This window comes from Anolis carolinensis, unplaced genomic scaffold, assembly GCF_035594765.1.
Source record: "Anolis carolinensis isolate JA03-04 unplaced genomic scaffold, rAnoCar3.1.pri scaffold_7, whole genome shotgun sequence".
In the NCBI taxonomy this organism is placed as follows: domain Eukaryota; kingdom Metazoa; phylum Chordata; class Lepidosauria; order Squamata; family Dactyloidae; genus Anolis; species Anolis carolinensis.
This window is the reverse complement of record NW_026943818.1, coordinates 32,923,386-32,950,312: the sequence shown is the minus strand read 5'-3', so window position 1 is coordinate 32,950,312 and position 26,927 is coordinate 32,923,386. Positions and strand designations below refer to the sequence as shown.

Genomic DNA, 26,927 nt, shown 5'->3' with positions numbered 1-26,927 from the left:
ATAGTAAACTATACAATATTATACCATACTACATTATACTATACCGTACCATACTATACTGTACTACACTATATGATACCATACTAATCTATACAATACTATACCATACTACATTATTCTATACTATACTATACCATACCATACTATATGATACCGTACCACATCATACCATACTACACCATACCATACAATACTATATGACATCATACTAATCTATATTATACTATACTGTACTATACCATACTACATCATACTATACTATATGATATCATAGTAAACTATACAATAGTATACCATACTACATTATACTATACCATACCATACCATACCATACTATATGATACCAAACCACATCATACCATACTATACCATACTACACTATATGATACTATACTAATCTATACAATATTATACCATATTATACCATACTATACTACACCATACTACATCATACCATACTACATCATACTATACTATGACACCATACTAATCTATACTATACTATACCATACCATACTGCACTATATTACACTACATGATACCATAGTAAACTATACAATACTATACCATACTACATTATACTATACTATATGATACCATAATAAACTATACTATACTATACCATACCACATCATACTATACTATATGATATCATAGTGAACTATACAATAGTATACCATACTACATTATACTATACTATATGATACCATAATAAACTATACTATACTATACCATACCACATCATACTATACTATATGATATCATAGTGAACTATACAATAGTATACCATACTACATTATAGTATACTATACCATACTACACTATATGATACCATACTAATCTATACAATACTATACCATACTACATCATACTATACTATATGATATCATAGTGAACAATACAATATTATACCATACTAAATTATACTTTACTATACCATACCTTACTATACTACATCACACTACACTATATGATATCATAGCAAACTATACAATACTATACCATACCACATCATACCATACTACACCATACCATACCATACCATACTAAATTATACTATACTATACCCTATACTATATGATACCATACTAAATTATACTATACTATACCATATCATACTACATATGATACCATAGTAAACTATACTATATCATACCATACTACATTATACCATACCATACTAAACCATATTATACTACATCATACCATACCATACTATGTTATAGTATAGTATGTCATAGTATGGCGCTGTATGGCCTGAGTCAAGTCCCTTCCCTCTGGCCCTTCCCCTCCTCTTCTTCCTCTTCCGCGAATTTCCCCCAAATTTTTGTTTTGGAGGCAAAAAGTCAACGGATAAGATCTGTCCTTCCTCGCCAGATCCGTTTTCTGGAATCAGCAGATTCGGGATTCCAAGTTTGTCTGTCCCTGGCAGGCGACTGACAGGCGTCCGAGGCCTCTCAAGTGCCGGAGACGCTTCTCCATCCGAGCCGGGCCGGAGACAATGGCGGGGAATTCTGGAGGGGCTTTTGTGTGTGTGTTCACTGGCGGAACTCTCCGGGGCCAGGGCTTCCAGGAAAGGAGTGAACGGGGGAATTCCCACAGAATCGCTAGTCTCTGGTTTGGCTGTCGTTGGATGAAGTGTAGCATCACGGGGAGCCTGTTAATAGGTGAAGTGGCCCTCTGTGCTGTCACTGGTTCGGCTGTCGTTGGGTGAAGTGTCCCTTTGTAGCACCATGTTAGGTGGAGTGGCCCTCTGTGAGGTCACCGGTCTGGCTCGTGCTCTGTAATGTCGCCAGGTTGGTGACTGCTAGGTGAAGTGTCCCTCCGTGACGCCGCTGGTTTGTCTGTTGCTAGGTGAAGTGGCCCTCTGCAATGTCACTGGTCTGTGGCTCTGTAACGGCGCCAGGTTGGTGATGGCTGGGTGAAGTGGCCCTCTGCAATGTCACTGGTCTAGCTGTGGCTCTGTGACAGTGCTGGGTTGGCGATTGCTAGGTGAAGTGTCCCTCTGTGATGCCGCTGGTTTGTCTGTTGCGAGGTGAAGTGTCCCTCTGCGATGTCATTGGTTTGGTTGCTGCTAGGTGGAGTGTCCCTCTGCGATGTCATTGGTTTGGTTGCTGCTAGGTGGAGTGTCCCTCTGCGATGTCATTGGTTTGGTTGCTGCTAGGTGGAGTGTCCCTCTGCGATGTCACCAGTTTGGTTGCTGCTAGGTGGAGTGTCCCTCTGCGATGTCATTGGTTTGGTTGCTGCTAGGTGGAGTGTCCCTCTGCAATGTCACTGGTTTGGTTGCTGCTAGGTGGAGTGGCCCTCTGTGATGTCACTCATTTGGTTGCTGCTAGGTGAAGTGTCCCTCTGCGATGTCACCGGTTTGGTTGCTGCTAGGTGGAGTGGCCCTCTGCGATGTCACCGGTTTGGTTGCTGCTAGGTGGAGTGGCCCTCTGTGATGTCACCGGTTTGGTTGCTGCTAGGTGGAGTGGCCCTCTGCGATGTCACCGGTTTGGTTGCTGCTAGGTGAAGTGTCCCTCTGCGATGTCACCGGTTTGGTTGCTGCTAGGTGGAGTGGCCCTCTGCGATGTCACCGGTTTGGTTGCTGCTAGGTGGAGTGGCCCTCTGTGATGTCACCGGTTTGGTTGCTGCTAGGTGGAGTGGCCCTCTGTGATGTCACCGGTTTGGTTGCTGCTAGGTGAAGTGTCCCTCTGCGATGTCACCGGTTTGGTTGCTGCTAGGTGGAGTGGCCCTCTGTGATGTCACCGGTTTGGTTGCTGCTAGGTGAAGTGTCCCTCTGCGATGTCACCGGTTTGGTTGCTGCTAGGTGGAGTGGCCCTCTGCGATGTCACCGGTTTGGTTGCTGCTAGGTGGAGTGGCCCTCTGTGATGTCACCGGTTTGGTTGCTGCTAGGTGAAGTGTCCCTCTGCGATGTCACCGGTTTGGTTGCTGCTAGGTGGAGTGGCCCTCTGTGATGTCACCGGTTTGGTTGCTGCTAGGTGAAGTGTCCCTCTGCGATGTCACCGGTTTGGTTGCTGCTAGGTGGAGTGGCCCTCTGCGATGTCACCGGTTTGGTTGCTGCTAGGTGGAGTGGCCCTCTGTGATGTCACTCATTTGGTTGCTGCTAGGTGAAGTGGCCCTCTGTGGTGTCACTCATTTGGTAGTTGCTAGGTGAAGTGGCTCAGTATGATGTGACTGGTTTGGTAGTGGCTAGGTGAAGTGGCCCTCTGTGATGTTGCTGTTTTTGTCTGTTGTGGGTGGAGTGGCCCTCTGTGACGTCACTCGTTTGGTTGTTTCTAGGTGGAGTGGCCCTCTGTGATGTCACTGGACTGGTTGTTTCTAGGTGTTGGGTGAAGTGTCCCTCTGCGATGCCACTGGTTTGGCTGCGGCGAGGTGGAGCGGGTGGGCATCTGTCGGGAGGGATCGGACGGTGCCGTCGTGTCGGGTTGGGCCAGATGGCTTTTTGGGGCCGACGTCTCCTCCGAACGGGCAAGGAAATGAGTGCGAAATCCCCGTCCGTGGGTGGGAAGCGCCTCCGAAGAGCTTTTCCACCGAATGTCAGGATGATGGATGACTGACGGACAAGGCCTTTCCCCCGAAGGGGAGCGGAAACCCAATGTAAACACCGCTGATGAAGGGCCGCATTCGAGGGTCTGCGGTTCCCCTCCAAGGACAACATTCCCCGGCTTCCTCTCCCTCCACTTTCAGCAAAACAGGGGTCACAAGGACAGGGAAAATTCATTTATATTTTCCTTGCAAGGAAAATCAAAATTAACCAAAGGGTGCAATGTCCGCATTTGGCCACACGATGGCAGCAGAGAGGCTTGGTTTCAATGATAAAAGTGTGTCTAAGGCGAAATTAGAATCGAAAGGGTGTCGTTTCACAATGTGTCCACTCGATGGCGATAAAGAGCCATTAAAAATATTTAACGTAATTATTATTATTATATTGTCATATTATATTATTAAATGTTTACTATTATACTATTATAGTATTATGAAATTATTGTTGTATTATTAAATGATTAATATAATATTAAATTAAATTAGTATTATTATATTATTGTTATGTTTAAATACTAATAATAATATATTTTTAAATATTATATTTTAAATATTATTATTTTATATATTTAAATGTTATTATCATATATTTATAAATATATTATATATTTAAACATGTTATTATTATCATATATTTTTAAATATTACTATAATTATATTTTAAATCATTATTATATATTTTAAATATTACTATTATTATATATATTTTAATGTTATCACATATTTTTAAATATTACTATTATTATTATTTTTAATTATTATATATTTTAAATATTACTATTATTATATATATTTTAATGTTATCACATATTTTTAAATATTACTACTATTATTTTTTTTAATTATTATATATTTTAAATATTACTATTATATATATTTAAATGTTATTATCATATATTTTTAAATATTACTACTGTTATTATTTTAATCATTATATATTTTAAATATTATAATATATTTTTTAAATATTACTACTATTATTATTTTAATTATTACCTATTTTAAATACTACTATTATATTTTTAATCATGATATATTTTAAATATTACTATTATTATATCTATTTAAATGTTATTATAATATATTTTTAAATATTATTACTATTATTATATTTTAATTATTATATATTTTAAATATTACTATTATTATATCTATTTAAATGTTATTATATTTTTAAATATTACTACTGTTATTATTTTAATCATTATATATTTTAAATATTATTATAATATATTTTTAAATATTACTACTATTATTATTTTAATTATTACATGTTTTAAATATTACTATTTTATATATATATAAATATTATTATCATATATTTTAAGTATTATTATTTTAATTATTATATATTTTAAATATTACTATTATATTTTAATCATTATTATATTAAATATTACTATTATTATATCTATTTAAATGTTGTTATTATTATTATATATTTTTAAATATTACTATTATTATATTTTTAATTATTATATATTTTAAACATTACTATTATTATATCTATTTAAATGTTATTATTATAATATATTTTTAAATATTACTCTTAATATTTTAATTATTATATATTTTAAATATTACTGTTATTATATTTTAATCATTATATATTTTAAATATTACTGTTATTATATCTTTAATTATTATTATGTATTCTTATTTATTCTGCCAGTTGTGTTGGTTTCCTGGCCGGATGTATTCTTATTTAAAATTATTATTATGATTATGATTACCCTTGAGCAGAGACTGGCTGGCCGTCTATCGGGAGGGATCGGATGGTGCCTTTCCCGGCCCCAACCCGGCCTCGGTCCTTCCCGAAAAGGCTTGTCCGGAGTCCAGTGTCCACCTGTTGCTGTCCGTCAAGAGAGACAGGCGTCCGTCTGATCCCAGCGAGAGACAAGACGAGGGCCAGGCGGAAAGGCTTTGCGCTCCTTGGGTAATAATAATAATAATAATCATAATAATACTAATAATATCCACCAATATTTGTAATATTTCTTTGAAATTCCTGCTCGGGGTCCCAGGGCCGTGGGGTCAAGGCTTTGGCCGGAGCCCAGGCCTGGAGGCTTCTCTGCCTTGCAAGGGAAGGAGACTATTTTTGGGACGGATCTTTTTGACATCCGGCCAGGAAACTAACAAAACTAGACCCGGGAAGAAGAAGCCTGGTGAGATGGAAACCTATCTATCTATCTATCTATCTATCTATCTATCTATCTATCTATCTCTATCTGTCTTAAAAGGGCTGGACTGGATGGACATCTGTCGGGAAGGATCGGATGGTGCCTTCCTTCCTTCCTTCCTGGCAGAAGAAGGCTGGACTGTAGGGTCCCTTTAAGAGACTTTCATTCTATTATTATTATTATTATTATTATTATTATTATTATTATTATTATAGTTATATTATATTTTAATTATTATTTTAAAATATTAATAGTATAGTGCAGAAGAAGGCTGGACTGTAGGGTCCCTTTAAGAGACTTTCATTCTATTATTATTATTATTATTATTATTATTATTATTATTATTATTATAGTTATATTATATTTTAATTATTATTTTAAAATATTAATAGTATAGTGCAGAAGAAGGCTGGACTGTAGGGTCCCTTTAAGAGACTTTCATTCTATTATTATTATTATTATTATTATTATTATTATTATTATTATAGTTATATTATATTTTAATTATTATTTTAAAATATTAATAGTATAGTGCAGAAGAAGGCTGGACTGTAGGGTCCCTTTAAGAGACTTTCATTCTATTATTATTATTATTATTATTATTATTATTATTATTATTATTATTATAGTTATATTATATTTTAATTATTATTTTAAAATATTAATAGTATAGTGCAGAAGAAGGCTGGACTGTAGGGTCCCTTTAAGAGACTTTCATTCTATTATTATTATTATTATTATTATTATTATTATTATTATAGTTATATTATATTTTAATTATTATTTTAAAATATTAATAGTATAGTGCAGAAGAAGGCTGGACTGTAGGGTCCCTTTAAGAGACTTTCATTCTATTATTATTATTATTATAAAATATTAATATTATATTACAGTTATTATATTATATTTTAATTATTATAATTATATTTTTAAAATATAGAATTCTATCCATCAGTCAATCAATCTGTATATCTCAATCTATACTATGTGGGCTGGACTGGATGGCCATCTGCCGGGAGGGATCGGATCGTGCCTTCCTTCCTTCCTGGCAGAAGAAGGCTGGACTGTAGGGTCCCTTTAAGAGACTTTCATTCTATTATTATTATTATTATTATTATTATTATTATTATTATTAAATATTAATATTATATTATAGTTATTATATTATATTTTAATATTAATAAAATATTATAGTGCAGAAGAAGGCTGGACTGTAGGATCCCTTTAAGAGACTTTCATTCTATTATTATTATTATTATTATTATTATTATTTTAAAATATTAATATTATGGTGCAGAAGAAGGCTGGACTGTAGGGTCCCTTTAAGAGACTTTCATTCTATTATTATTATTATTATTATAAAATATTAATCTTATATTATAGTGCAGAAATGGTCCCTTTAAGAGACTTCCATTCTATTATTATTATTATTATTATTATTATTATTTTAAAATATTAATATTATAGTGCGGAAGAAGGCTGGACTGTAGGGTCCCTTTAAGAGACTTTCATTCTATTATTATTATTATTATTATTTTAAAATATTAATATTATATTATAGTGCAGAAATGGTCCCTTTAAGAGACTTTCATTCTATTATATTATATTATTATTATTATTATTATTATTATTATTTTAAAATATTAATATTATATTATAGTTATTATAATATATTTTAATTATTATTTTAAAATAATAATATTATATTATTATATTTTAAATATTATATTTTACATATTATATTTTTAAAATATAGGATTCTATCCATCAATCAATCAATCTGTATATCTCAAGCTATACTATGTGGGCTGGACTGGATGGCCATCTGCCGGGAGGGATCGGATGGTGACTTCCTTCCTTCCTGGCAGAAGAAGGCTGGACTGTATGGTCACTTTAAGAGACTTTGATTCTGCAATAATAATAATAATAATAATGATTTAAATATTATTATATTTTAAGAATTATTATTATATTTATATTTTTTTATTATTATTATTATTATTATTATTATTATTATTATTATTATTATTATTATTATTATTATTATTATGGTCCCTCTTAAGAGTCTGGTTCTATTATCTATGATCTCATATTGATATCTATTATTAATCTATCTATCTATCTATCTATCTGTATCTCTCTATCTATTTATAAGAGGGCTGGACTGGAAGGTCATCTGTCGGGAGGGATCGGATGGTGCCTTCCTCCCTGGTGGGAATGGGGTTGGACTGGATGGCCCTTGGGTTGTCTTCCAATTTTAGGATTCTATCCATCTATCTATCGATCCATCAATCAGTCTATATATGTACTTGTATCTATCTAGCTGGACGGCCATCTGTCGGGAGGGATCGGATTGTGACTTCCTTACTAGCAGAAATGGGGACTGGATGGCCCTTGGGTTCTCTTCCAACTCTAGGATTCATTCTATCTATCTATCTATCTATCTATCTATCTATCTATCTATCAGTCTATCTATCTATCTATCTATCTGTATATCTAACTGGATGGCCATCTGTCGGGAGGGATCGGTTTGTGCCTTCTCGGCAGAAGAGGGTTGGACTGGATGGCCTTTGGGTTCCCTTCCAACTCTAGGATCCTATATATCTATCAATCAGTCAATCTATCTATCTATCTGTATTAAGGGGACTGGACTGGATGGCCATCTGTCGGGAGGGATCGGATTGTGCCGTCATGGCAGCAAAGGGTTGGACTGGTTGACCCTTGGTTCTCTTCCAATTCTAGGATTCTATCTATCGATCGATCTATCAATCTATCTTTCAATCTATCAATCAATCAATCTATCTATCTATCTATACTATGGCGGCTGGACTGGATGGCCATCTGTCGGGAGGGATCAAAGGTTGCCTTCCGTCCAGGCAGAAGAGGGTTGGGCTGGATTCTATCTATCTATCTATCATCAATCAATCAATTTGTCTCTATCTATCTATCTATCTATCTTAAGAGGGCCAATCCGCATTGAGCCGTGGTTTGTTTTTTTTTTTAAGTGGTATGAAACCGCATTAAATCCACAGTGCGGACGGACAAAGTGGAAGAGCAGGCGCTGACACTGCGGAGCACCTGCTGGGCGTCCGGGGAGGGTCCTGGGAATTCTAGCCGGGTTTTTTCAGGGCCCTATTCTTAGAAGACGGGTTTCGGGTGTCAGACAATTTTATGGTCCAGAAGGTAGAAGAGGCAACAAGGGGATCAGCAAGTCAAGGCCTCTTGACTTGACTTGTCTTGACTTCCCACAGGGATCCCTCCCGCCATGGCCTCCGGACCCTGCGAAGCCCTGGAACCGGCGGGCGAAGACCCCCAAGAGAGCCCCCAAGTGGACCCCCGGAAGCAGGGCCAAGGAGGTATTCAAGGGGGGACCCCAAGGCTGTCTAGACTGACCCCACTCAATGGGCGCTTCCATTGGAGTCTTAGAGCTTCAATATATACGTCTGTGGTGGCATCAAGATTCAGGAATTGCTGACATCATTATTACTATTACTGTTATTACTAAGAAAAATATCACTGTTATTATTACTTTTATTACTACTTTTACTATTATTACTGTTACTGTTATTATTAATATCACTATTATTATATTATAATCACTATTACTGCTATTACTATTTTTACTATTCCTATTATCAATACTATTTTTATTATCACTATTATTATGATTACTATTACTATTTTTACTACTGTTGTACGTTACTAATATTACTATAAATATTACTATTTTTATTATCACTATTATTATGACTACTATTATTACTATTACTATTTTACTATTACTATTATTAGGTGCGTGGGTGTGACAGCATAATTACTATTATTATTATTATTATTATTATATTTTTACTATTAAAATTAATATTACTATTTTACTATTACTATTAATAATAATATTACTATTTTACTATTACTATTATTATTGATATTACTATTATTATCACTATTATTATTACTACTATTACTATTATTATATCTTACTATTTTTACTATTAAAATTAATATTACTATTTTACTATTACTATTATTATCATTATTATTACTACTATTATTCTATTATTATATTTTTACTATTACTATTTTTACTATTATTATTACTATTTTACTATTACTATTAATATTACTATTATTATCACGATTATTATTACTACTATTATTACAATTATTATATTTTTACTATTACGATTTTTACTATTATTAATATTACTATTTTACTATTACTATTATTATTATTATTACTATTATTATTACCACTATTATTATTACTACTATATTATTACTACTACTATTCTTCCATTATATTTTTACTATTACTATTTTTACTATTATTATTACAGTAGAGTCTCACTTATCCAACATAAACGGGCCGGCAGAACGTTGGATAAGTGAATATGTTGGATAATAAGGAGGGATTAAGGAAAAGCCTATTAAACATCAAATTAGGTTATGGTTTTACAAATGAAGCACCAAAACATCATGTTAGACAACAAATTTGACAGAAAAAGTAGTTTAATACACAGTAATGTTATGTTGTAATTACTGTATTCACGAATTTAGCACCAAAATATCACGACGTATTTAAAAAATTGACTACAAAAATGCGTTGGATAATCCAGAACGTTGGATAAGCGAGTGTTGGATAAGTGAGATTCTACTGTACGATTATTATTATCATCACTGTTATTATTGCTATTATTACTATACTACTATAACTACTTTTACTATTACCATTATTTCAATTGTTATTATTATTATCATCATCATTATTATGCAAATGATAGTTCTTTCTATGGGTTCATATTGATCAAAATACAACTCTTGTCTTTCATCAGATGCCAAGAAGCCTTCGAGCCAAGAAGAGATGCTCAGCACCCCTAATGTAAGCAAGGCACCACTCGATCCCTCCCGACAGATGACCATCCGGATTCGAATTCCAAAAATCCATTGTGATGGGTTTTCGTTCTCTTTCTCTCTTCCAGGGCATAGACAAGGCAGAGACGGAGAAGCTCCACGTCGTGGACAAGGACCTGGAGGAGTTTGTGGACAGCGTGGCCGAGGTGGCCCGACCGGCCCGCCGGCCAGTGACCCCCCCGAAGGCTCCGGCCAAGTCGCCCCGGGCCGAACAAGTGGCCGAGAAGGTGCTTCGGGCAGAAAAAGTGACTGAAAGGCCACCGCCGAGAGCGGAGAAAGCGCCCGTGAGCCATCCGGGTACGTGATTGATTACAGGGCCTAGGTTAGTTTTGGGCTATTTTTGGCCCACGCCGGATCTCTTATATTGTAATTCCTTACTCTCTCCGGAAGCTCCCAAAATGGTCCCGGCGAAGAGGAAAACCACCCCGAAAGAGACCCTCCCGTGGGAAGGACTCACCCTCAATAAGTGCCTCCTCGTGGCCTCCGTGGTGGCCCTGCTGAGTGTCAGCTGCCAAGTGGTCCAAGGTAAGAAAGTGGAGGCCACACCACCACGTTAACCCACTTTGATACCACTTGCTGCGAAGGGATGGCGTTGCAAGTGTCCCATCTCCGCCCCGATGAGGACTACAAACATAATAATACATAATAATGCTAATAATACAATATAATATAATATAATAATATAAATAATAATATAATATAATAGTGCTAATAATAATGTAATATAATACTACTAATCTATATATATAAAAGAGTGATGGCATCACGGCAGCGCACAAAACAACAAAAGTAAACACCCCACAACCTCGAAAATTGACATCACAGCCCCTCATCCATGCCTCTAGGTTGATACAACAAAAAGAAAATAAAAATAAATTCCTAATTAGAGGGAGAATAATATAATATAATATAATATAATATAATATAATATAATATAATATAATATAATATAATATAATATAATAATATAAATAATAATATAATATAATAGTGCTAATAATAATGTAATATAATACTACTAATCTATATATATAAAAGAGTGATGGCATCACGGCAGCGGACAAAACAACAAAAGTAAACACCCCACAACCTCGAAAATTGACATCACAGCCCCTCATCCATGCCTCTAGGTTGATACAACAAAAAGAAAAGAAAAATAAATTCCTAATTAGAGGGAGAATAATATAATATAATATAATATAATATAATATAATATAATATAATATAATAATATAAATAATAATATAATATAATAGTGCTAATAATAATGTAATATAATACTACTAATGTAATATAATGATAATCATAGACAATAGTAGAACTAAAATGCTAATATAATATAATGTAATATAATGTAACAATGTAATATGATGATAATAACTGATAATAACACTAAAATGCTAGTACAGTAGAGTCTCATTTATCCAACACTCGCTTATCCAACGTTCTGGATTATCCAACGCATTTTTGTAGTCGATGTTTTCAATAAATCATGATATTTTGGTGCTAAATTCGTAAATACAGTAATTACTACATAGCATTATTTCGTATTGAACTACTTTTTCAGTCAAATTTGTTGTATAACATGATGTTTTGGTGCTTAATTTGAAAAATCATAACCTATTTTGATGTTTAATGGGCTTTTTCTTAATCTCTCCTTATTATCCAACATATTCGCTTATCCAACATTCTGCCGGCCCGTTTATGTTGGATAAGTGAGACTCTACTGTAATATAATACTAATAATATAACATAATATAATAATATAAATAATAATATAATAGTGCTAATAATAGTGTAATATAATACTAATACTAATGTAATAACACTAAAATGCTAATAATAATGTACTATAATGATAATAGATAATAGTAGAACTAACATGCTAATAATATAATATAATGTAACAATGTAATACTGATAATAATAATAACACTAAAATGCTAATAATATAATACTAATAATATAATAATATACATAACAATATAATAGTGCTAATAATAATGTAATATACTAATAATAATGTAATAACACTAAAATGCTAATAATAATGTAATATAATGATAATAATAGATAATAGTAGAACTAACATGCTAATAATGTAATATAATGTAATATAATGTAATAATGTAATATGATGATAACTGATAATAGTAATAACACTAAAATGCTAATAATATAATACTAATAATATAATATAATAATGCTAATAATAATGTAATATGATGATAGAATGCTAATAATGTAATATAATGATAATAATAATAGATAATAATAACACTAAAAAGCCAATAATATAATGCTAATAATAATATAATATATGCTAATAATATTATGATAATAATTATAATAGATAGTAATAACACTAAAATGCTGATAATGCTAATAATATAATAATGCTAATAATAATGTAATATGATGATAGAATGCTAATAATAATGTAATATGATGATGATAATAATAGATAGTAATAACACTAAAATGCTGATAATGCTAATAATATAATAATGCTAATAATAATGTAATATGATGATAGAATGCTAATAATAATGTAATATGATGATGATAATAATAGATAGTAATAACACTAAAATGCTGATAATATAATGCAATGATAATATAATATAATGCTAATAACAGATAATAACAACACTAACATGCTAATAATATCACATATTATATTGATAATAATAGATAATAATAACAATAAAATGCTAATAATATAATATAATATAATACTAATAATATAATGCTAATAATAATGTAATATAATGTTGATGATGATGATGATAATAATAATAATAATAGGGATTTAAAGATCCTAAACATCCTATCGTTATATAGATATAATCGACTACGGTGAAACCATCCTCAAGGCAGAACTGGAAGCCTGGTCCCAGCAAGAGGATAGCACTGGCGAACTGGTGAGTGAGGATTGCAACAGTATATATTCTATATACACTATTGCCCTCTTCTGGCTGCACCTGAGCCCCGCATACACACATTTCGGGGGCCCGTATCTCCAAATGGAATTGATTATTTTGCTTAAAATTATATCAATATTTTAATTGAGATCGGGACGGGGTCCGTGGGCTGTGTTAGGTCCCGATATTAAGAGCCACGGAGGAGCCTTCGTGGTACAAATTTACATACGTACACACGTTTATTCGCAGGACGAGCGGTGGTTTTACGAGCGGTGGCTCGACTGGTCGGACACGGAGGAGCCGCCGGATATCGAGGAAGAAGAGGAAGAAGAGGAAGAAGAGACGGTGGAAATGGAGGAAGAAGAGGAGGAGAAGGAAGCAACGGAGGAGGAGAAAGAGGAGGACGAAGAGCACGACGAGGACGACGAGGAGCGTTCTGGGAAACAGCCAGCGGTGAAGAAGAGCCGGAGAGAGAAGCCGGCCAAAGAGCAGGCGGTCAAGGGTCTCAAGGCCGGACCGAAGGAAGAGGAAGTCCGGCGTAGAAAGGGGAAAGAAGAGAAAGAGGAGAGCAAGGTGCGGACGCGGATACGGAGCCCCAAAGAGAAAGAGGAGGAGAGCAAGGCACGGATACGGAGCCCGAAAGAGGAGGGCAAGAGGTTTTCGCGGATATGGAGCCCGAAAGGAGGACGAGACGAGGCCGAAAAGGCCCGGCGCAAAGCCGAGAAGGACTACAAAGCCCATGAGCGGAAGGAGAGGAAGCCCACGAGACACGCCTGAGGACCCCCTCCTCGTTTTCCTGACCGCAATCCCGTTTGGTTCCCGTCTCGGAAAATGTCCCGGTTTCCCTCCCCTCCCGCCTCGGTTCGCAGCCCGTTTGAGCCGCTTCAAGCACTCCTCGAGAGCCCGATTCGCCCTTCCCGCTGCCGCCGCTCTCATGTCTTGTGTATAGGTTTGTGTCCACATTCTCGACCATCTCCCGATGCCGTTCGGACACACAACTTGAAGAACCGTGCTTTCTCCCTTCTCCGGCTCTGAAAGAGACTCCTTTGCTATGTCGCTCCTAAACGCTCCAGCACTCCATTGATTACCATGTATTACTATATCGATATGTATTATTAGACAGACAATATATAGGCATGTATTGGCCGTCGCTGGGCTGCTTTCCCCCTTCTCCAGCTCTGGAAAGGACTCCTTTGCTACGTCTCCAGCTGTAAGTCGCTCCTAGATGCTCTACGAATCCATTGATTACCATGTATTACTATATCGATAGCCATTGATTACTATGTATTATTATATAGCCAATATATAGGTATGTATTGGCCATCGCTGGGCTGCTTTCCCCTTTCTCCAGCTCTGGAACGGACTCCTTTGCTATGTCTTCTAGACGCTCCAGCCCTCCTTCATTGATTACCATCTATTATTGTATTGATAACCAATATATATGTATGTATTAGCTGTAGCTGGGCTGCTTTCCCCCTTCTCCAGCTCTGGAATGGACTCCTTTGCTACATCTCCAGCTCTAAGTCGCTCCTAGATGCTCCATCACTCCATTGATTACCATCTATAGCCAATTTATATATATGTATTAGCTGTTGCTGGGCTGCTTTCCCCCTTCTCCAGCTCTGGAAAGGACTCCTTTCCTACGACTCCAGCTCCAAGTTGCTCACAGACGCTCCAATTCTCCAATGATTACCATCCACAGTCAATATATGTATGTAATATATAAGCCATCACTGGGCTGCTTTCCCCCTTCTCCAGCTCTGGAAAGGACTCCTTTGCTACGTCTCCAGCTCTAAGTCGCTCCTAGATGCTCCAACACTTCATTGATTACCATGTATTTCTATATCAATAGCTATTGATTACTATGTATTATTATATAGCTGATATATAGGTATGTATTGGCCGTCGCTGGGCTGCTTTCCCCCTTCTCCAGCTCTAGAACGGACTCCTTTGCTACGTCTCCAGCTCTAAGTCGCTCCTAGACGCTCCAATTCTCCAATGATTACCATCTATATTCAATATATGTATGTAATATATATATATTAGCCATCGCTGGACTGCTTTCCCCCTTCTCCAGCTCTGGAAAGGACTCCTTTGCTACGTCTCCAGCTCTAAGTCGCTCCTAGACGCTCCAATTCTCCAATGATTACCATCTATATTCAATATATGTATGTAATATATATATATTAGCCATCGCAGGGCTGCTTTCCCCCTTCTCCAGCTCTGGAACGGACTCCTTTGCTACGTCACCAGCTCTAAGTCGCTCCTAGACGCTCCAATTCTCCAATGATTACCATCTATATTCAATATATGTATGTAATATATATATATTAGCCATCGCTGGGCTGCTTTCCCCTTTCTCCAGCTCTGGAACGGACTCCTTTGCTACGTCTCCAGCTCTAAGTCGCTCCTAGATGCTCCAACACTCCAATGATTACCATCTATATTCAATATATGTATGTAATATATATATATTAGCCATCGCTGGGCTGCTTTCCCCCTTCTCCAGCTCTAGAACGGACTCCTTTGCTACGTCTCCAGCTCTAAGTCGCTCCTAGACGCTCCAATTCTCCAATGATTACCATCTATATTCAATATATGTATGTAATATATATATATTAGCCATCGCTGGACTGCTTTCCCCCTTCTCCAGCTCTGGAAAGGACTCCTTTGCTACGTCTCCAGCTCTAAGTCGCTCCTAGACGCTCCAGTTCTCCAATGATTACCATCTATATTCAATATATGTATGTAATATATATATATTAGCCATCGCAGGGCTGCTTTCCCCCTTCTCCAGCTCTGGAACGGACTCCTTTGCTACGTCACCAGCTCTAAGTCACTCCTAGACGCTCCAATTCTCCAATGATTACCATCTATATTCAATATATGTATGTAATATATATATATTAGCCATCGCTGGGCTGCTTTCCCCTTTCTCCAGCTCTGGAACGGACTCCTTTGCTACGTCTCCAGCTCTAAGTCGCTCCTAGATGCTCCAACACTCCAATGATTACCATCTATATTCAATATATGTATGTAATATATATATATTAGCCGTCGCAGGGCTGCTTTCCCCTTTCTCCAGCTCTGGAACAGACTCCTTTGCTACTTCTCCAGCTCTAAGTCGCTCCTCGATGCTCCAACACTCCAATGATTACCATCTATAGTCAATATATTTATGTAATATATATATGCCATCGCTGGGCTGCTTTCTCCCTTCTCCAGCTCTGGAACCGACTCCTTTCAGATGCGGATTTTGGGGCGCAATCTGCCTCGTTTCTTGCCCCCGACTCCTCGTAACCTCCAACTCACAGAGTGACCTCAAACGAGACCTTTGGACCCACTTTCGGTCCACTTTTGCCTCAGTTTCCCCGGCTCCTTAGAACTCCTCGGACTTCTCATTTTCCTATTAAATTGGGAGAATTTCTCGTATTCTCTTTCCACAAAATAAAAGAAATATTTACATCCTGGCGTAGCGTCATTAATGGTATAGATTAGAACCCGGAACTACGTGCAATCCCATTATAGGCATTATTATTATTATTAATTATTATTATATTTTAATATTATTTGTATTTATATTATTTATTTTATACATGATGTCAACGTATATATGAGTCGATAGGACAGCCATAGGATCTCATACCAAAATCCATAGTTTGAGTCTCACAAGGTCAACGTATACATTAATATATACGGTAGCCATCAGAAAACATATCAAAATCCATAGCATGAGTCCCATAAAGTCAACATATACGTTAATATATACAGTAGCTATCAGAAAGCATATCAAAATCCATAGTTTGAGTCCCATGAGGTCAAGATATACATTAATATATACGGTAGCCATCAGAAAGCATATCAAAATCCATAGTTTGAGTCCCATAAAGTCAACATATACATTAATATATACGGTAGTCACCAGAAAGCATATCAAAATCCATAGTTTGAGTCCCACTAGGTCAACATATACATTAATATATACGGTAGCCATCAGAAAGCATATCAAAATCCATAGTTTGAGTCCCATAAAGTCAACATATACATTAATATATATGGTAGTCACCAGAAAGCATATCAAAATCCATAGTTTGAGTCCCACTAGGTCAACATATACATTAATATATACGGTAGCCATCAGAAAGCATATCAAAATCCATAGTTTGAGTCCCATGAGGTCAAGATATACAATAATATATACGGTAGCCATCAGAAAGCATATCAAAATCCATAGTTTGAGTCCCATAAAGTCAACATATACATTAATATATATAATAGCCATCGGAACGCATAGCACAATCCATAACCTGTCCTAGACATATATGACATCAATGTATACATGAGTATATAGGGTAGCCATAGGAGCTCATATCTAAATCCATAGTTTGAGTCCCATAAAGTCAACATATACATTAATATATATAATAGCCATCGGAACGCATATCAAAATCCGTAACCTGCCCTCGACATACATGACGTCAACGTATACATGAGTATATAGGGTAGCCATAGGAGCTCAAACCAAAATCCATAGTTTGAGTCCCATAAGGTCAACGTATACATTAATATATATGATAGTCATCGGAACGCATATCACCATCCACGTACATGACGACAACATATACATGAGTATATAGGGTAGCCATAGGAGCTCGTATCAAAATCTGGAATTTTGGCCACTACTAGTATATAGGCCTGCCATTTGGAATATGCAGGAGTCCTTGAGTCATACATTGCGTCTATATGGTATATAGGGAGTATCAAAAAGCCATCATTGTAGTACCCAAATATACGTGAGTATATATGATATATATGATAGTCGTACGGGCAGGTCTATATAGTTCCAAGGGGGATACCGTCGCGGGGATTCTGGTCCCAAGGATCCGTGGACTTCGTAGTCACATATATACGTGATAGGAGCTTAGTTGAGAGTCCCAACGTATGGGCAGGTCTATACAGTACCAAGGGGAGGAGTGTTGGGATACTGTTGCGGGGATTCGGGTTCAGCGAGTCCCGCGGATACGTCAGCGCTCTACCGGCACCCGTATGCGTTTCACGAGTCCGGTGGACAGTCCTTCCCGCTTGACCGGCACCCGTACGGGTTTCAGAGTCCGGCGGACAGTCCTCATCTCTCGACCGGCACCAGTACGTGTTTCACGAGTCCGGCGGACAGTATTCTCTGCTCGACTGGCACCCGTACGGGTTCTCAGAGTCCGACGTGTTTCAGAATCCGGCGGACAGTCTTCCCTGCTCGACTGGCACTCGTACGGATTTCAGAGTCCGGCGGACAGTCCTCCCCGCTCAACCGGCACTTGTACAAGTTTCAGATTCCGGCGGACAGTCCTCCCTGCTCAACTGGCACCTGTACAAGTTTCAGAGTCCGGCGGACAGTCCTCCCAGCTCAACTGGCACTCGTGCGGGTTTCAGAGTCCGGCAGACAGTCCTCCCTGCTCGACTGGCATCCGTACGGGTTTCAGAGTCCGGCAGACAGTCCTCCCTGCTTGACTGGCATCCGTACGGGTTTCAGAGTCCGGCAGACAGTCCTCCCTGCTCGACTGGCATCCGTACGGGTTTCAGAGTCCGGCAGACAGTCCTCTCTGCTCGACTGGCATCCGTACGGGTTTCAGAGTCCGGCAGACAGTCCTCCCAGCTCTACCGGCACCTGTACGCATTTCAGAGTCAGGCGGACAGTCCTCCCCGCTCGACCGGCACCAGTACGGGTTTTGTGAGTCCGGAGGACAGTCCTCCTCGCTCTACCGGCACCCGCACGCCTTGGCCACCATGTCCGGGTAGACCTTCACCATCAGCCCTTGGTCGCTGGTGAAGGTGACCATGTGGCTCTGGGCGTACTTGACCGGCACGCAGCAGGGGGCCCGGTCGAGCGGCGAGCCTTGCTCCTGCATCCGCAAGAGGAAGACGGTGTGGGAGTAATAGTCCGAGACCCGGGTGGAGAGCGGGCTGCGGCAGGGACCCGCGCAGTTGTTGGCGTTGTACGACTCGGGCAGAATGATGTACCCGGTGGACACCAGGTCGACTTGCAGGTCCCGCAGCTGGCAGTAGTCGTCGTCGCGGCGGGTGGCGCTGTCCCGGGCGCTGCGGTGGGCCCGCCTCGACTCCCGCCAACGGGCCCGCACGGCCTGGAGCGCCTTGAGCAGCAACAGGCTGTGGATTTTGCTCCTCGGTACCCCCTCGCTGTCCAAGTCCGACATAACCGGGAGGTAGCAGAACGCGGTCAGGGTGCGGAAAAGCTCAGCGTTGGCCCGGAAAGCCGGCACCGCCTTGAGGTCCCAGATCACCTCGCGGAGTTTCTCCATCATCTGCCGCAGCAAGGGCCCCTCCAGGCGCCAGTTCTCCACCTGGTCCTCCGCCAAGGCCCGGCCGTCTTCCGGGAAGAAGACCACCAACTGGTCCTCGGAGTGCACCAGTCGCTCCAGCGCCACCTCTTCCGACAGGTTGAGGCGCAAGTGCGGGAGGGCCTCCATGGCGTCGAAGTCCAGGCGCAAGCGGGCCCGGGAGGCGGACCCCGTATCCGCGGCAGGGCTCAGGACCCGGTGGACGAAGCGGGAGAGGCAGGCCAGGAAGCGGCGGGTGTCGGAGGGCGCCGAAGTGTTCGGGGCCGACAGTGGAGCGCCGACAGCGGGCAAAGCGCTGCAAGGATGGAAAGCAGGACTTGTGAGACAGAAATGTCCAGGTAGTAACTATCTGAGGTGCATTGCTAAGGGGTTACACCAGCCATTGTCACTACCAAGCGGTTACAACAGCCATTGTCACTACAAAGGGGTTACACCAGCCATTGTCACTACAAAGCGGTTACACCTGCCATTGTCACTACAAAGCGTTTACACCAGCCATTGTCACTACAAAGGGGTTACACCAGCCATTGTCACTACAAAGGGGTTACACCAGCCATTGTCACTACAAAGGGGTTACACCAGTCATTGTCACTACAAAGGGGTTACACCAGCAATTGTCACTACAAAGTGGTTACACCAGTCATTGTCACTACAAAGGGGTTACAACAGCCATTGTCACTACAAAGGGGTTACACCCGCCATTGTCACTACAAAGGGGTTACACCAGCCATTGTCACTACAATGTCAGATCGAGAATGGGTAACAACATCATTATCTTCATTGCCTTCGACAACACAATCCATCGTGCCTCACAACCTCTGACGATGCCCAAAACGCCAGGAGAGAGTGCTTCCGGAAGGTGGCCAGAAAGCCCAGAAAACACACAACGACCCAATCCATCTTTCTCTCTCCTGTGTGACTCTTTGCTACTATCTGTCTGCTCATGTTTGCAGATACCACCAAACATTATTATTATTATTAGAGAAGTCGAGCTCACCTGGGCGCCAGGTACGGGACCGTGTCCAACCTACCGCTGGCGGCGAGGAACGAAGACCTGGGAGGTGGATGGGACGTGGGTCCGGGATAACGCTTCACCGAGAGCAACACCATCGGGGTCATGCGGGTGAAACACTTGGGGTCGAAGCCGAAGAGGAGCTCCTGGGCCTCCCGGGGGGAGAGGGGGACGTCTGGAGCAACAGGACGGACATGTTACAAGGGGTGACACCACCCAAGCCCTCCCGACAGACGGCCACCCCGCCTCGCGGCACCCGTACCTGGGTGGCTTTGACGTCGGATTTCCAAGGCGAGTTCGAGGCTCAGGTGGCCGACCCCACGTCTCCCCAGAACCTCGGAGCCTTGGAGGACGAGGAAGCGGGTTCCCCGGGAGAGGCAGACCACCTAAGGACCAAAACGGAATGGGAAACAAATGAACCTGCCCCTTGGGCCCCATATTGTTACCCCTTGGACCTCAAAGAACAATAACACGTTTATTCTGGCAAAAAGCTTAATGGTTACAGTAACTTTCTCTTTAGAGGCACTTTGGTTAACAGTTGCAAGGCTAGAATGAGTTTCAAACTTCTTTCTCTACTGCTCTAAACTGCAGTCACCCTGTGAAACACAATCACAGATTATCTGTTCCTCATCAGGAGACAGACTACTTTAAAATAAGTCACCAAACTTATTTTAAATTGACTCAAAAATAAGCAATTGAGTCACCCTGATCCCTTCAACGGAGGATCAGTCTTCCCTGTACCTCATCAGGGCACAGACTACCTTAAAAAGAGTCACCAAACTTATATAAAAATAGTAATAATAAAACTTTATTTATACCCCGCCACCATCTCCCCGTGGGGACTCGGGACGGCTCACAATGTTACAAAAGTAACAGCACAAATACATTAACAATACACACAGTTTAAAACACAAGATGACAAAACAAGTTAAAACAAAGATTGACTCAAAAATAAGCAATTGAGCCTCCCTGATCCCTTCAACTGAGGATCAGTCTTCCCTGTACCTCATCAGGGCACAGACTACCTTAAAATAAGTCACCAAACTTATTTTAAATTGACTCAAAACTAAGCAATTGAGCCTCCCTGATCCCTTCAACTGAGGGTCAGTCTTCCCTGTACCTCATCAGGGCACAGACTACCTTAAAATAAGTCACCAAACTTATTGTAAATTGACTCAAAATAAGCAATTGAGCCTCCCTGATCCCTTCAATTGAGGGTCAGTCTTCCCTGTACCTCATCAGAGCACAGACTACCTTAAAATATGTTACCAAACTTATTGTAAATTGACTCAAAACTAAGCAATTGAGCCTCCCTGATCCCTTCAACTGAGGGTCAGTCTTCCCTGTACCTCATCAGGGCACAGACTACCTTAAAATAAGTCACCAAACTTATTGTAAATTGACTCAAAAATAAGCATTTGAGCCTCCTTGATCCCTTCAACTGAGGGTCTGTCTTCCCTGTACCTCATCAGGGCACAGACTACCTTAAAATATGTTACCAAACTTATTGTAAATTGACTCAAAAATAAACAATTGAGCCTCCCTGATCCCTTCAACTGAGGGTCTGTCTTCCCTGTACCTCATCAGGGCACAGACTACCTTAAAATATGTCACCAAACTTATTGTAAATTGACTCAAAACTAAGCAATTGAGCCTCCCTGATCCCCTCAACTGAGGGTCAGTCTTCCCTATACCTCATCTGTAAACTAAAAAATTCACACTTTGTTAGTTGCCCTCTTAGACCACATATTGTTACCCCTTGCACCCCATATTTTTGCCCCTTGCACCCCATATAGTTGTCCTTTAGACCCCATAATGTTGGCTCATGTATCCCATTCAGCTGACCTTGAGACCCCATGTTGTTACACCCGAGACCCCATATCGTTACCCCTTGCACCCCATATAGGCCCCATCGGCACAACTTGATGCTGTTTGGCCACCCGACATAGGTCTGTCCGCACCTGTTTCGGGCGTAGGCCTTCTCCCCCGACGAGGAACGTCTCCCGGTTGCGTCCGCCGTCCCTCCGGCCGCGGTAAAACACCAGGAGAGAGTGCTGCGGGGGCCCCAAAGACTCCCCGACCTCCTCTGGAAACATCACCTTGAAGCGGAGCTTCGTCTCGGCCTCCCATTTCACTGAAAAATGGAAAAACCAAAAAAATTAATAAATATATACACATAATAAACGTGAAAATATCAATTTCTTCTCTGGGAGTTGTAGTTCGCCCGCAACCGTATGCATTTGGGACAATTACATGATCGACGATTTCAAATAATATAATAATAATAATAATAATAATAATAATAATAATAATAATAATAATTACTGATGGAGTTTTTCAGGGTTGAGCTGGCATGATGGGAGTTGTAGTTCACCCGCAACCTTATGCATTTGGGACAATTATATAATTGACAATTTCAAATAACTTAACAATAATAATAATACTTTATTTATATTCTGCTTTTCTCCCTCACAGGGCCCAACACAATAAATAATAATAATAATAATAATAATAATAATAATAATAATAATAATAATAATAATAATATACATCACACCATCCTAGACACTTGGGAAGAGTTCGACTTGTGATTTTTTGATACGAAATCCAGCATGTCTATCTTGTTTGCTGTGTCATACAATAATAATAATAATATATTTATATGTCACTTTTCTCCCCACGGGACCCAAAGCAATAAATAATAATAATAATAATAATAATAATAATAATAATAATAATAATAATAATAATAATCACACAGTCCTAGACACTTGGGAAGTGTTCGACTTGTGATTTTGTGATACGAAATCCAGCATATCTATCTTGTTTGCTGTGTCATACTATAATAATAATAATAATAATAATAATAATAATAATAATAATAATTTATACCTCACTTTTCTCCCCATGGGACCCAAAGCAATAAATAATAATAATAATAATAATAATAATAATAATAATAATATATTTATATCCTGCTTTTCTTCCCCACGGGACCCAAAGCAATAAATAATAATAATAATAATAATAATAATAATAATAATAATAATAATAATCGAAACGAAATGAAACGAAATCCAGCATATCTATCTTGTTTGCTGTGTCATACAATGTCGTTGTGTCAATAATAATAATAATAATAATAATAATAATAATAATATATACCTCGCTTTTCTCCCCATGGGACCCAAAGCAATTAATAATAATAATAATAATAATAATAATAATAATAATAATAATAAAAAATTTATATTCCGCTTTTCTCCTCATGGGACCCAAAGCAATAAATAATAATAATAATAATAATAATAATAATAATAATAATAATAATAATAATAATTTATACCTCGCTTTTCTCCCCATGGGACCCAAACCAATAAATAATAATAATAATAATAATAATAATAATAATAATAATAATAATAATAACATATTTAGATCCTGCTTTTCTCCTCATGGGACCCAAAGCAATTAATAATAATAATAATAATAATAATAATAATAATATATTTAGATCCTGCTTTTCTCCCTCACGGGGCCCAAAGCAATAAATAATAATAATAATAATAATAATAATAATAATAATAATAATAATAATAATAACAACAACATATTTAGATCCTGCTTTTCTCCCTCACGGGGCCCAAAGCAATTAATAATAATAATAATAACAACAACAATAATAATAATGATGATGATGATGATGATTTGGGTTGACTGAAAGACCTTGAGAGGCAAATAAACATTTCCACCGAAGCGCGGATATCGGGGCCGTATTGTCCTCGGGATCCGCGATCACAAAGGCCTCCTTGTGTTTTTCGCCCTTCCGATTGCAGCCAAGGACTTTTTTAAAAAATTCATATTTTTTTAACAAGCTGTTACAATCTAAACTTTTGGAGAGTTTTTTTTTTTTTAATCTCCGAGCGATGGGAACTTCTGGTTTCTGATTTCTGTGTCCTTCCACATTGTTCCTTTCTTCGCGACCGCACTTTTTGTGTCGGACGGGAATCCCATTCTGCCGGCCAACAAAGCCACTAAAGGAAGATTTCTGTTGAGTTTTCCCGACCCCCCTGCATCACTCTCCCCTGACGTTTCGCCCACATCTATGGCAGGGGTTGCCCGACCCCCCTGCATCACTCTCCCCTGACGTTTCGCCCACATCCAGGGCAGGGGTGGCGAGGTCCGATGGGAACTAAAGCAAGTGGGGTTGATATATATAGAAAAACCTTTGTCTGTGGGTGTTGCCATGGGCCACCGTGATGAGCATCGAATAGCCTTGCAGCTCCAAAGCCTGGCTGCTTCCTGCCTGGGGGGGAAAGCCTTTGTCAAGAGGAGTTCAAGTTTATATATATGTTGGAAAATGTCAAGAGTGGGAGAAAACTCTGGTCTGTAGGAGGCAAGTGTGGACGTTGCAATGGGACACCTTGATTGGCATTGAGTAGCCTTGCAGCTCCAAAGCCTGGCTGCTTCCTGCCTGGGGGGGAAAGCCTTTGTCAAGAGGAGTTCAAGTTTATATATATGTTGGAAAATGTCAAGAGTGGGAGAAAACTCTGGTCTGTAGGAGGCAAGTGTGGACGTTGCAATGGGACACCTTGATTGGCATTGAGTAGCCTTGCAGCTCCAAAGCCTGGCTGCTTCCTGCCTGGGGGGGGGGAAAGCCTTTGTCAAGAGGAGTTCAAGTTTATATATATGTTGGAAAATGTCAAGAGTGGGAGAAAACTCTGGTCTGTAGGAGGCAAGTGTGGACGTTGCAATGGGACACCTTGATTGGCATTGAGTAGCCTTGCAGCTCCAAAGCCTGGCTGCTTCCTGCCTGGGGGGGGGAAAGCCTTTGTCAAGAGGAGTTCAAGTTTATATATATGTTGGAAAATGTCAAGAGTGGGAGAAAACTCTGGTCTGTAGGAGGCAAGTGTGGACGTTGCAATGGGACACCTTGATTGGCATTGAGTAGCCTTGCAGCTCCAAAGCCTGGCTGCTTCCTGCCTGGGGGGGGGAAAGCCTTTGTCAAGAGGAGTTCAAGTTTATATATATGTTGGAAAATGTCAAGAGTGGGAGAAAACTCTGGTCTGTAGGAGGCAAGTGTGGACGTTGCAATGGGACACCTTGATTGGCATTGAGTAGCCTTGCAGCTCCAAAGCCTGGCTGCTTCCTGCCTTTGTTGGGAGGAGTTAGTATATATATGTGTGTGTATATATATATATGTGTGTGTGTGTGTGTGGCATGATGTCCAGGGTGGGAGAAAGAACTCTTTGTTTGTAGGAGTCAAGTGTGGATTTTGTCATTGGTCACCTTGATTGGCATCGAGTAGCCTTGCAGCTTCAAAGCCTGGCAGCTTCCTGCCTGGGGGAGGGGAATCCATGCACAATACGTCCACACTTGCCTCCAACAGACGAAGAGTTCTTTCTCCCAACCCGGGAGATAATATAAACCCCACTTGGTTGGTTTCCGACAGATCCCGCAACCTCTGAGGATGCCTGCCACAGATGTGGGTGAAACGCCAGGAGAGAGTGATGCAAGGGCACGGCGAGCCAGCCCGGAAAACTCACAGCAAGCCTTCGACACCACCACACAGCACCCACCGCAACCCAGGGATTTTGGCCATGAAAGCCTTTGAGACCACCATACAGCACCCATTCCCGCGTCCAACACCTTTTGCACCCATTGACCTACCTTCTTCCAAGTGAAGCAGGAGGAAACGGCTCTCCACGGGGTCGGCCAAGCTTTCTCCGACTCGCCGGAGGGAGGAGAGGAGGCCGCGGGGTCCGGTCTCCGTGGGGCAGACCCCAAAGGCCTCTCGCTCTTCAAGACTCCAAGTTGAGCGGCCGAGCGCCTTGAGGAACCCACTGTCGTAGCCGGTGAGGAGGCCCACCACCTCGAGATGGTTGGGACCCCAGACGCTGCCTTGGTCCAGCTTCACTCGGCAGACCGGCTCTTCAGGAGACCACGGTTGGAAGCCGTCTCCCAAGGACCCCAAGACCTCACCACGTGCCAAGGTCTGACC

At 39.6% G+C, this 26,927-nt stretch overlaps 2 protein-coding genes across 3 annotated transcripts in view; one reads left to right on the top strand and one right to left on the bottom strand.

The window, feature by feature from the left end:
• The first annotated feature begins 5,253 nt into the window (after window positions 1-5,253).
• Window positions 5,254-15,064, top strand: jsrp1 (junctional sarcoplasmic reticulum protein 1). 2 transcript variants are annotated; one of them, XM_062960098.1, is made up of 7 exons: window positions 5,254-5,482; window positions 8,978-9,082; window positions 10,559-10,605; window positions 10,706-10,934; window positions 11,028-11,162; window positions 13,482-13,561; window positions 13,811-15,063. In XM_062960098.1, exons 2-7 carry the CDS (start codon window positions 8,992-8,994, stop codon window positions 14,336-14,338), a joined length of 1,110 nt encoding a protein of 369 aa, XP_062816168.1. In that variant the 5' UTR covers window positions 5,254-5,482; window positions 8,978-8,991; the 3' UTR covers window positions 14,339-15,063. The 2 variants fall into 2 exon arrangements, with proteins under 2 accessions (XP_062816168.1, XP_062816169.1); XM_062960099.1 differs by lacking the exon at window positions 5,254-5,482 and adding an exon at window positions 5,542-5,711 and having other exon boundaries at window positions 13,811-15,064.
• Window positions 15,065-17,113: 2,049 nt separating this feature from the next.
• The window catches only part of amh (anti-Mullerian hormone), a 15,219-nt gene continuing 5,405 nt past the window's right edge, over window positions 17,114-26,927 (bottom strand). The window contains exons 1-5 of the mRNA XM_062960097.1: window positions 26,597-26,927; window positions 22,888-23,060; window positions 21,189-21,312; window positions 20,912-21,101; window positions 17,114-20,209 (exon numbers count right to left, since the gene is read on the bottom strand). The exon at window positions 26,597-26,927 is cut by the window's right edge and continues 5,405 nt beyond it. Coding sequence (XP_062816167.1) covers window positions 19,315-20,209; window positions 20,912-21,101; window positions 21,189-21,312; window positions 22,888-23,060; window positions 26,597-26,927 — 1,713 coding nt within the window. The 3' untranslated portion in view covers window positions 17,114-19,314. The remainder of the gene's footprint in view (window positions 20,210-20,911; window positions 21,102-21,188; window positions 21,313-22,887; window positions 23,061-26,596) is intronic.

Excerpts from the sequence above, each read along its gene's own strand:
- jsrp1 (XM_062960099.1), top strand. The coding sequence starts at position 8,992 with ATGGCCTCCGGACCCTGCGAAGCCCTGGAACCGGCGGGCGAAGACCCC. Across the intron at positions 10,606-10,705 it reads AGATGCTCAGCACCCCTAAT|GGCATAGACAAGGCAGAGAC; the intron begins GTAAGCAAGGCA and ends TCTCTCTTCCAG. Across the intron at positions 13,562-13,810 it reads AGGATAGCACTGGCGAACTG|GACGAGCGGTGGTTTTACGA; the intron begins GTGAGTGAGGAT and ends GTTTATTCGCAG.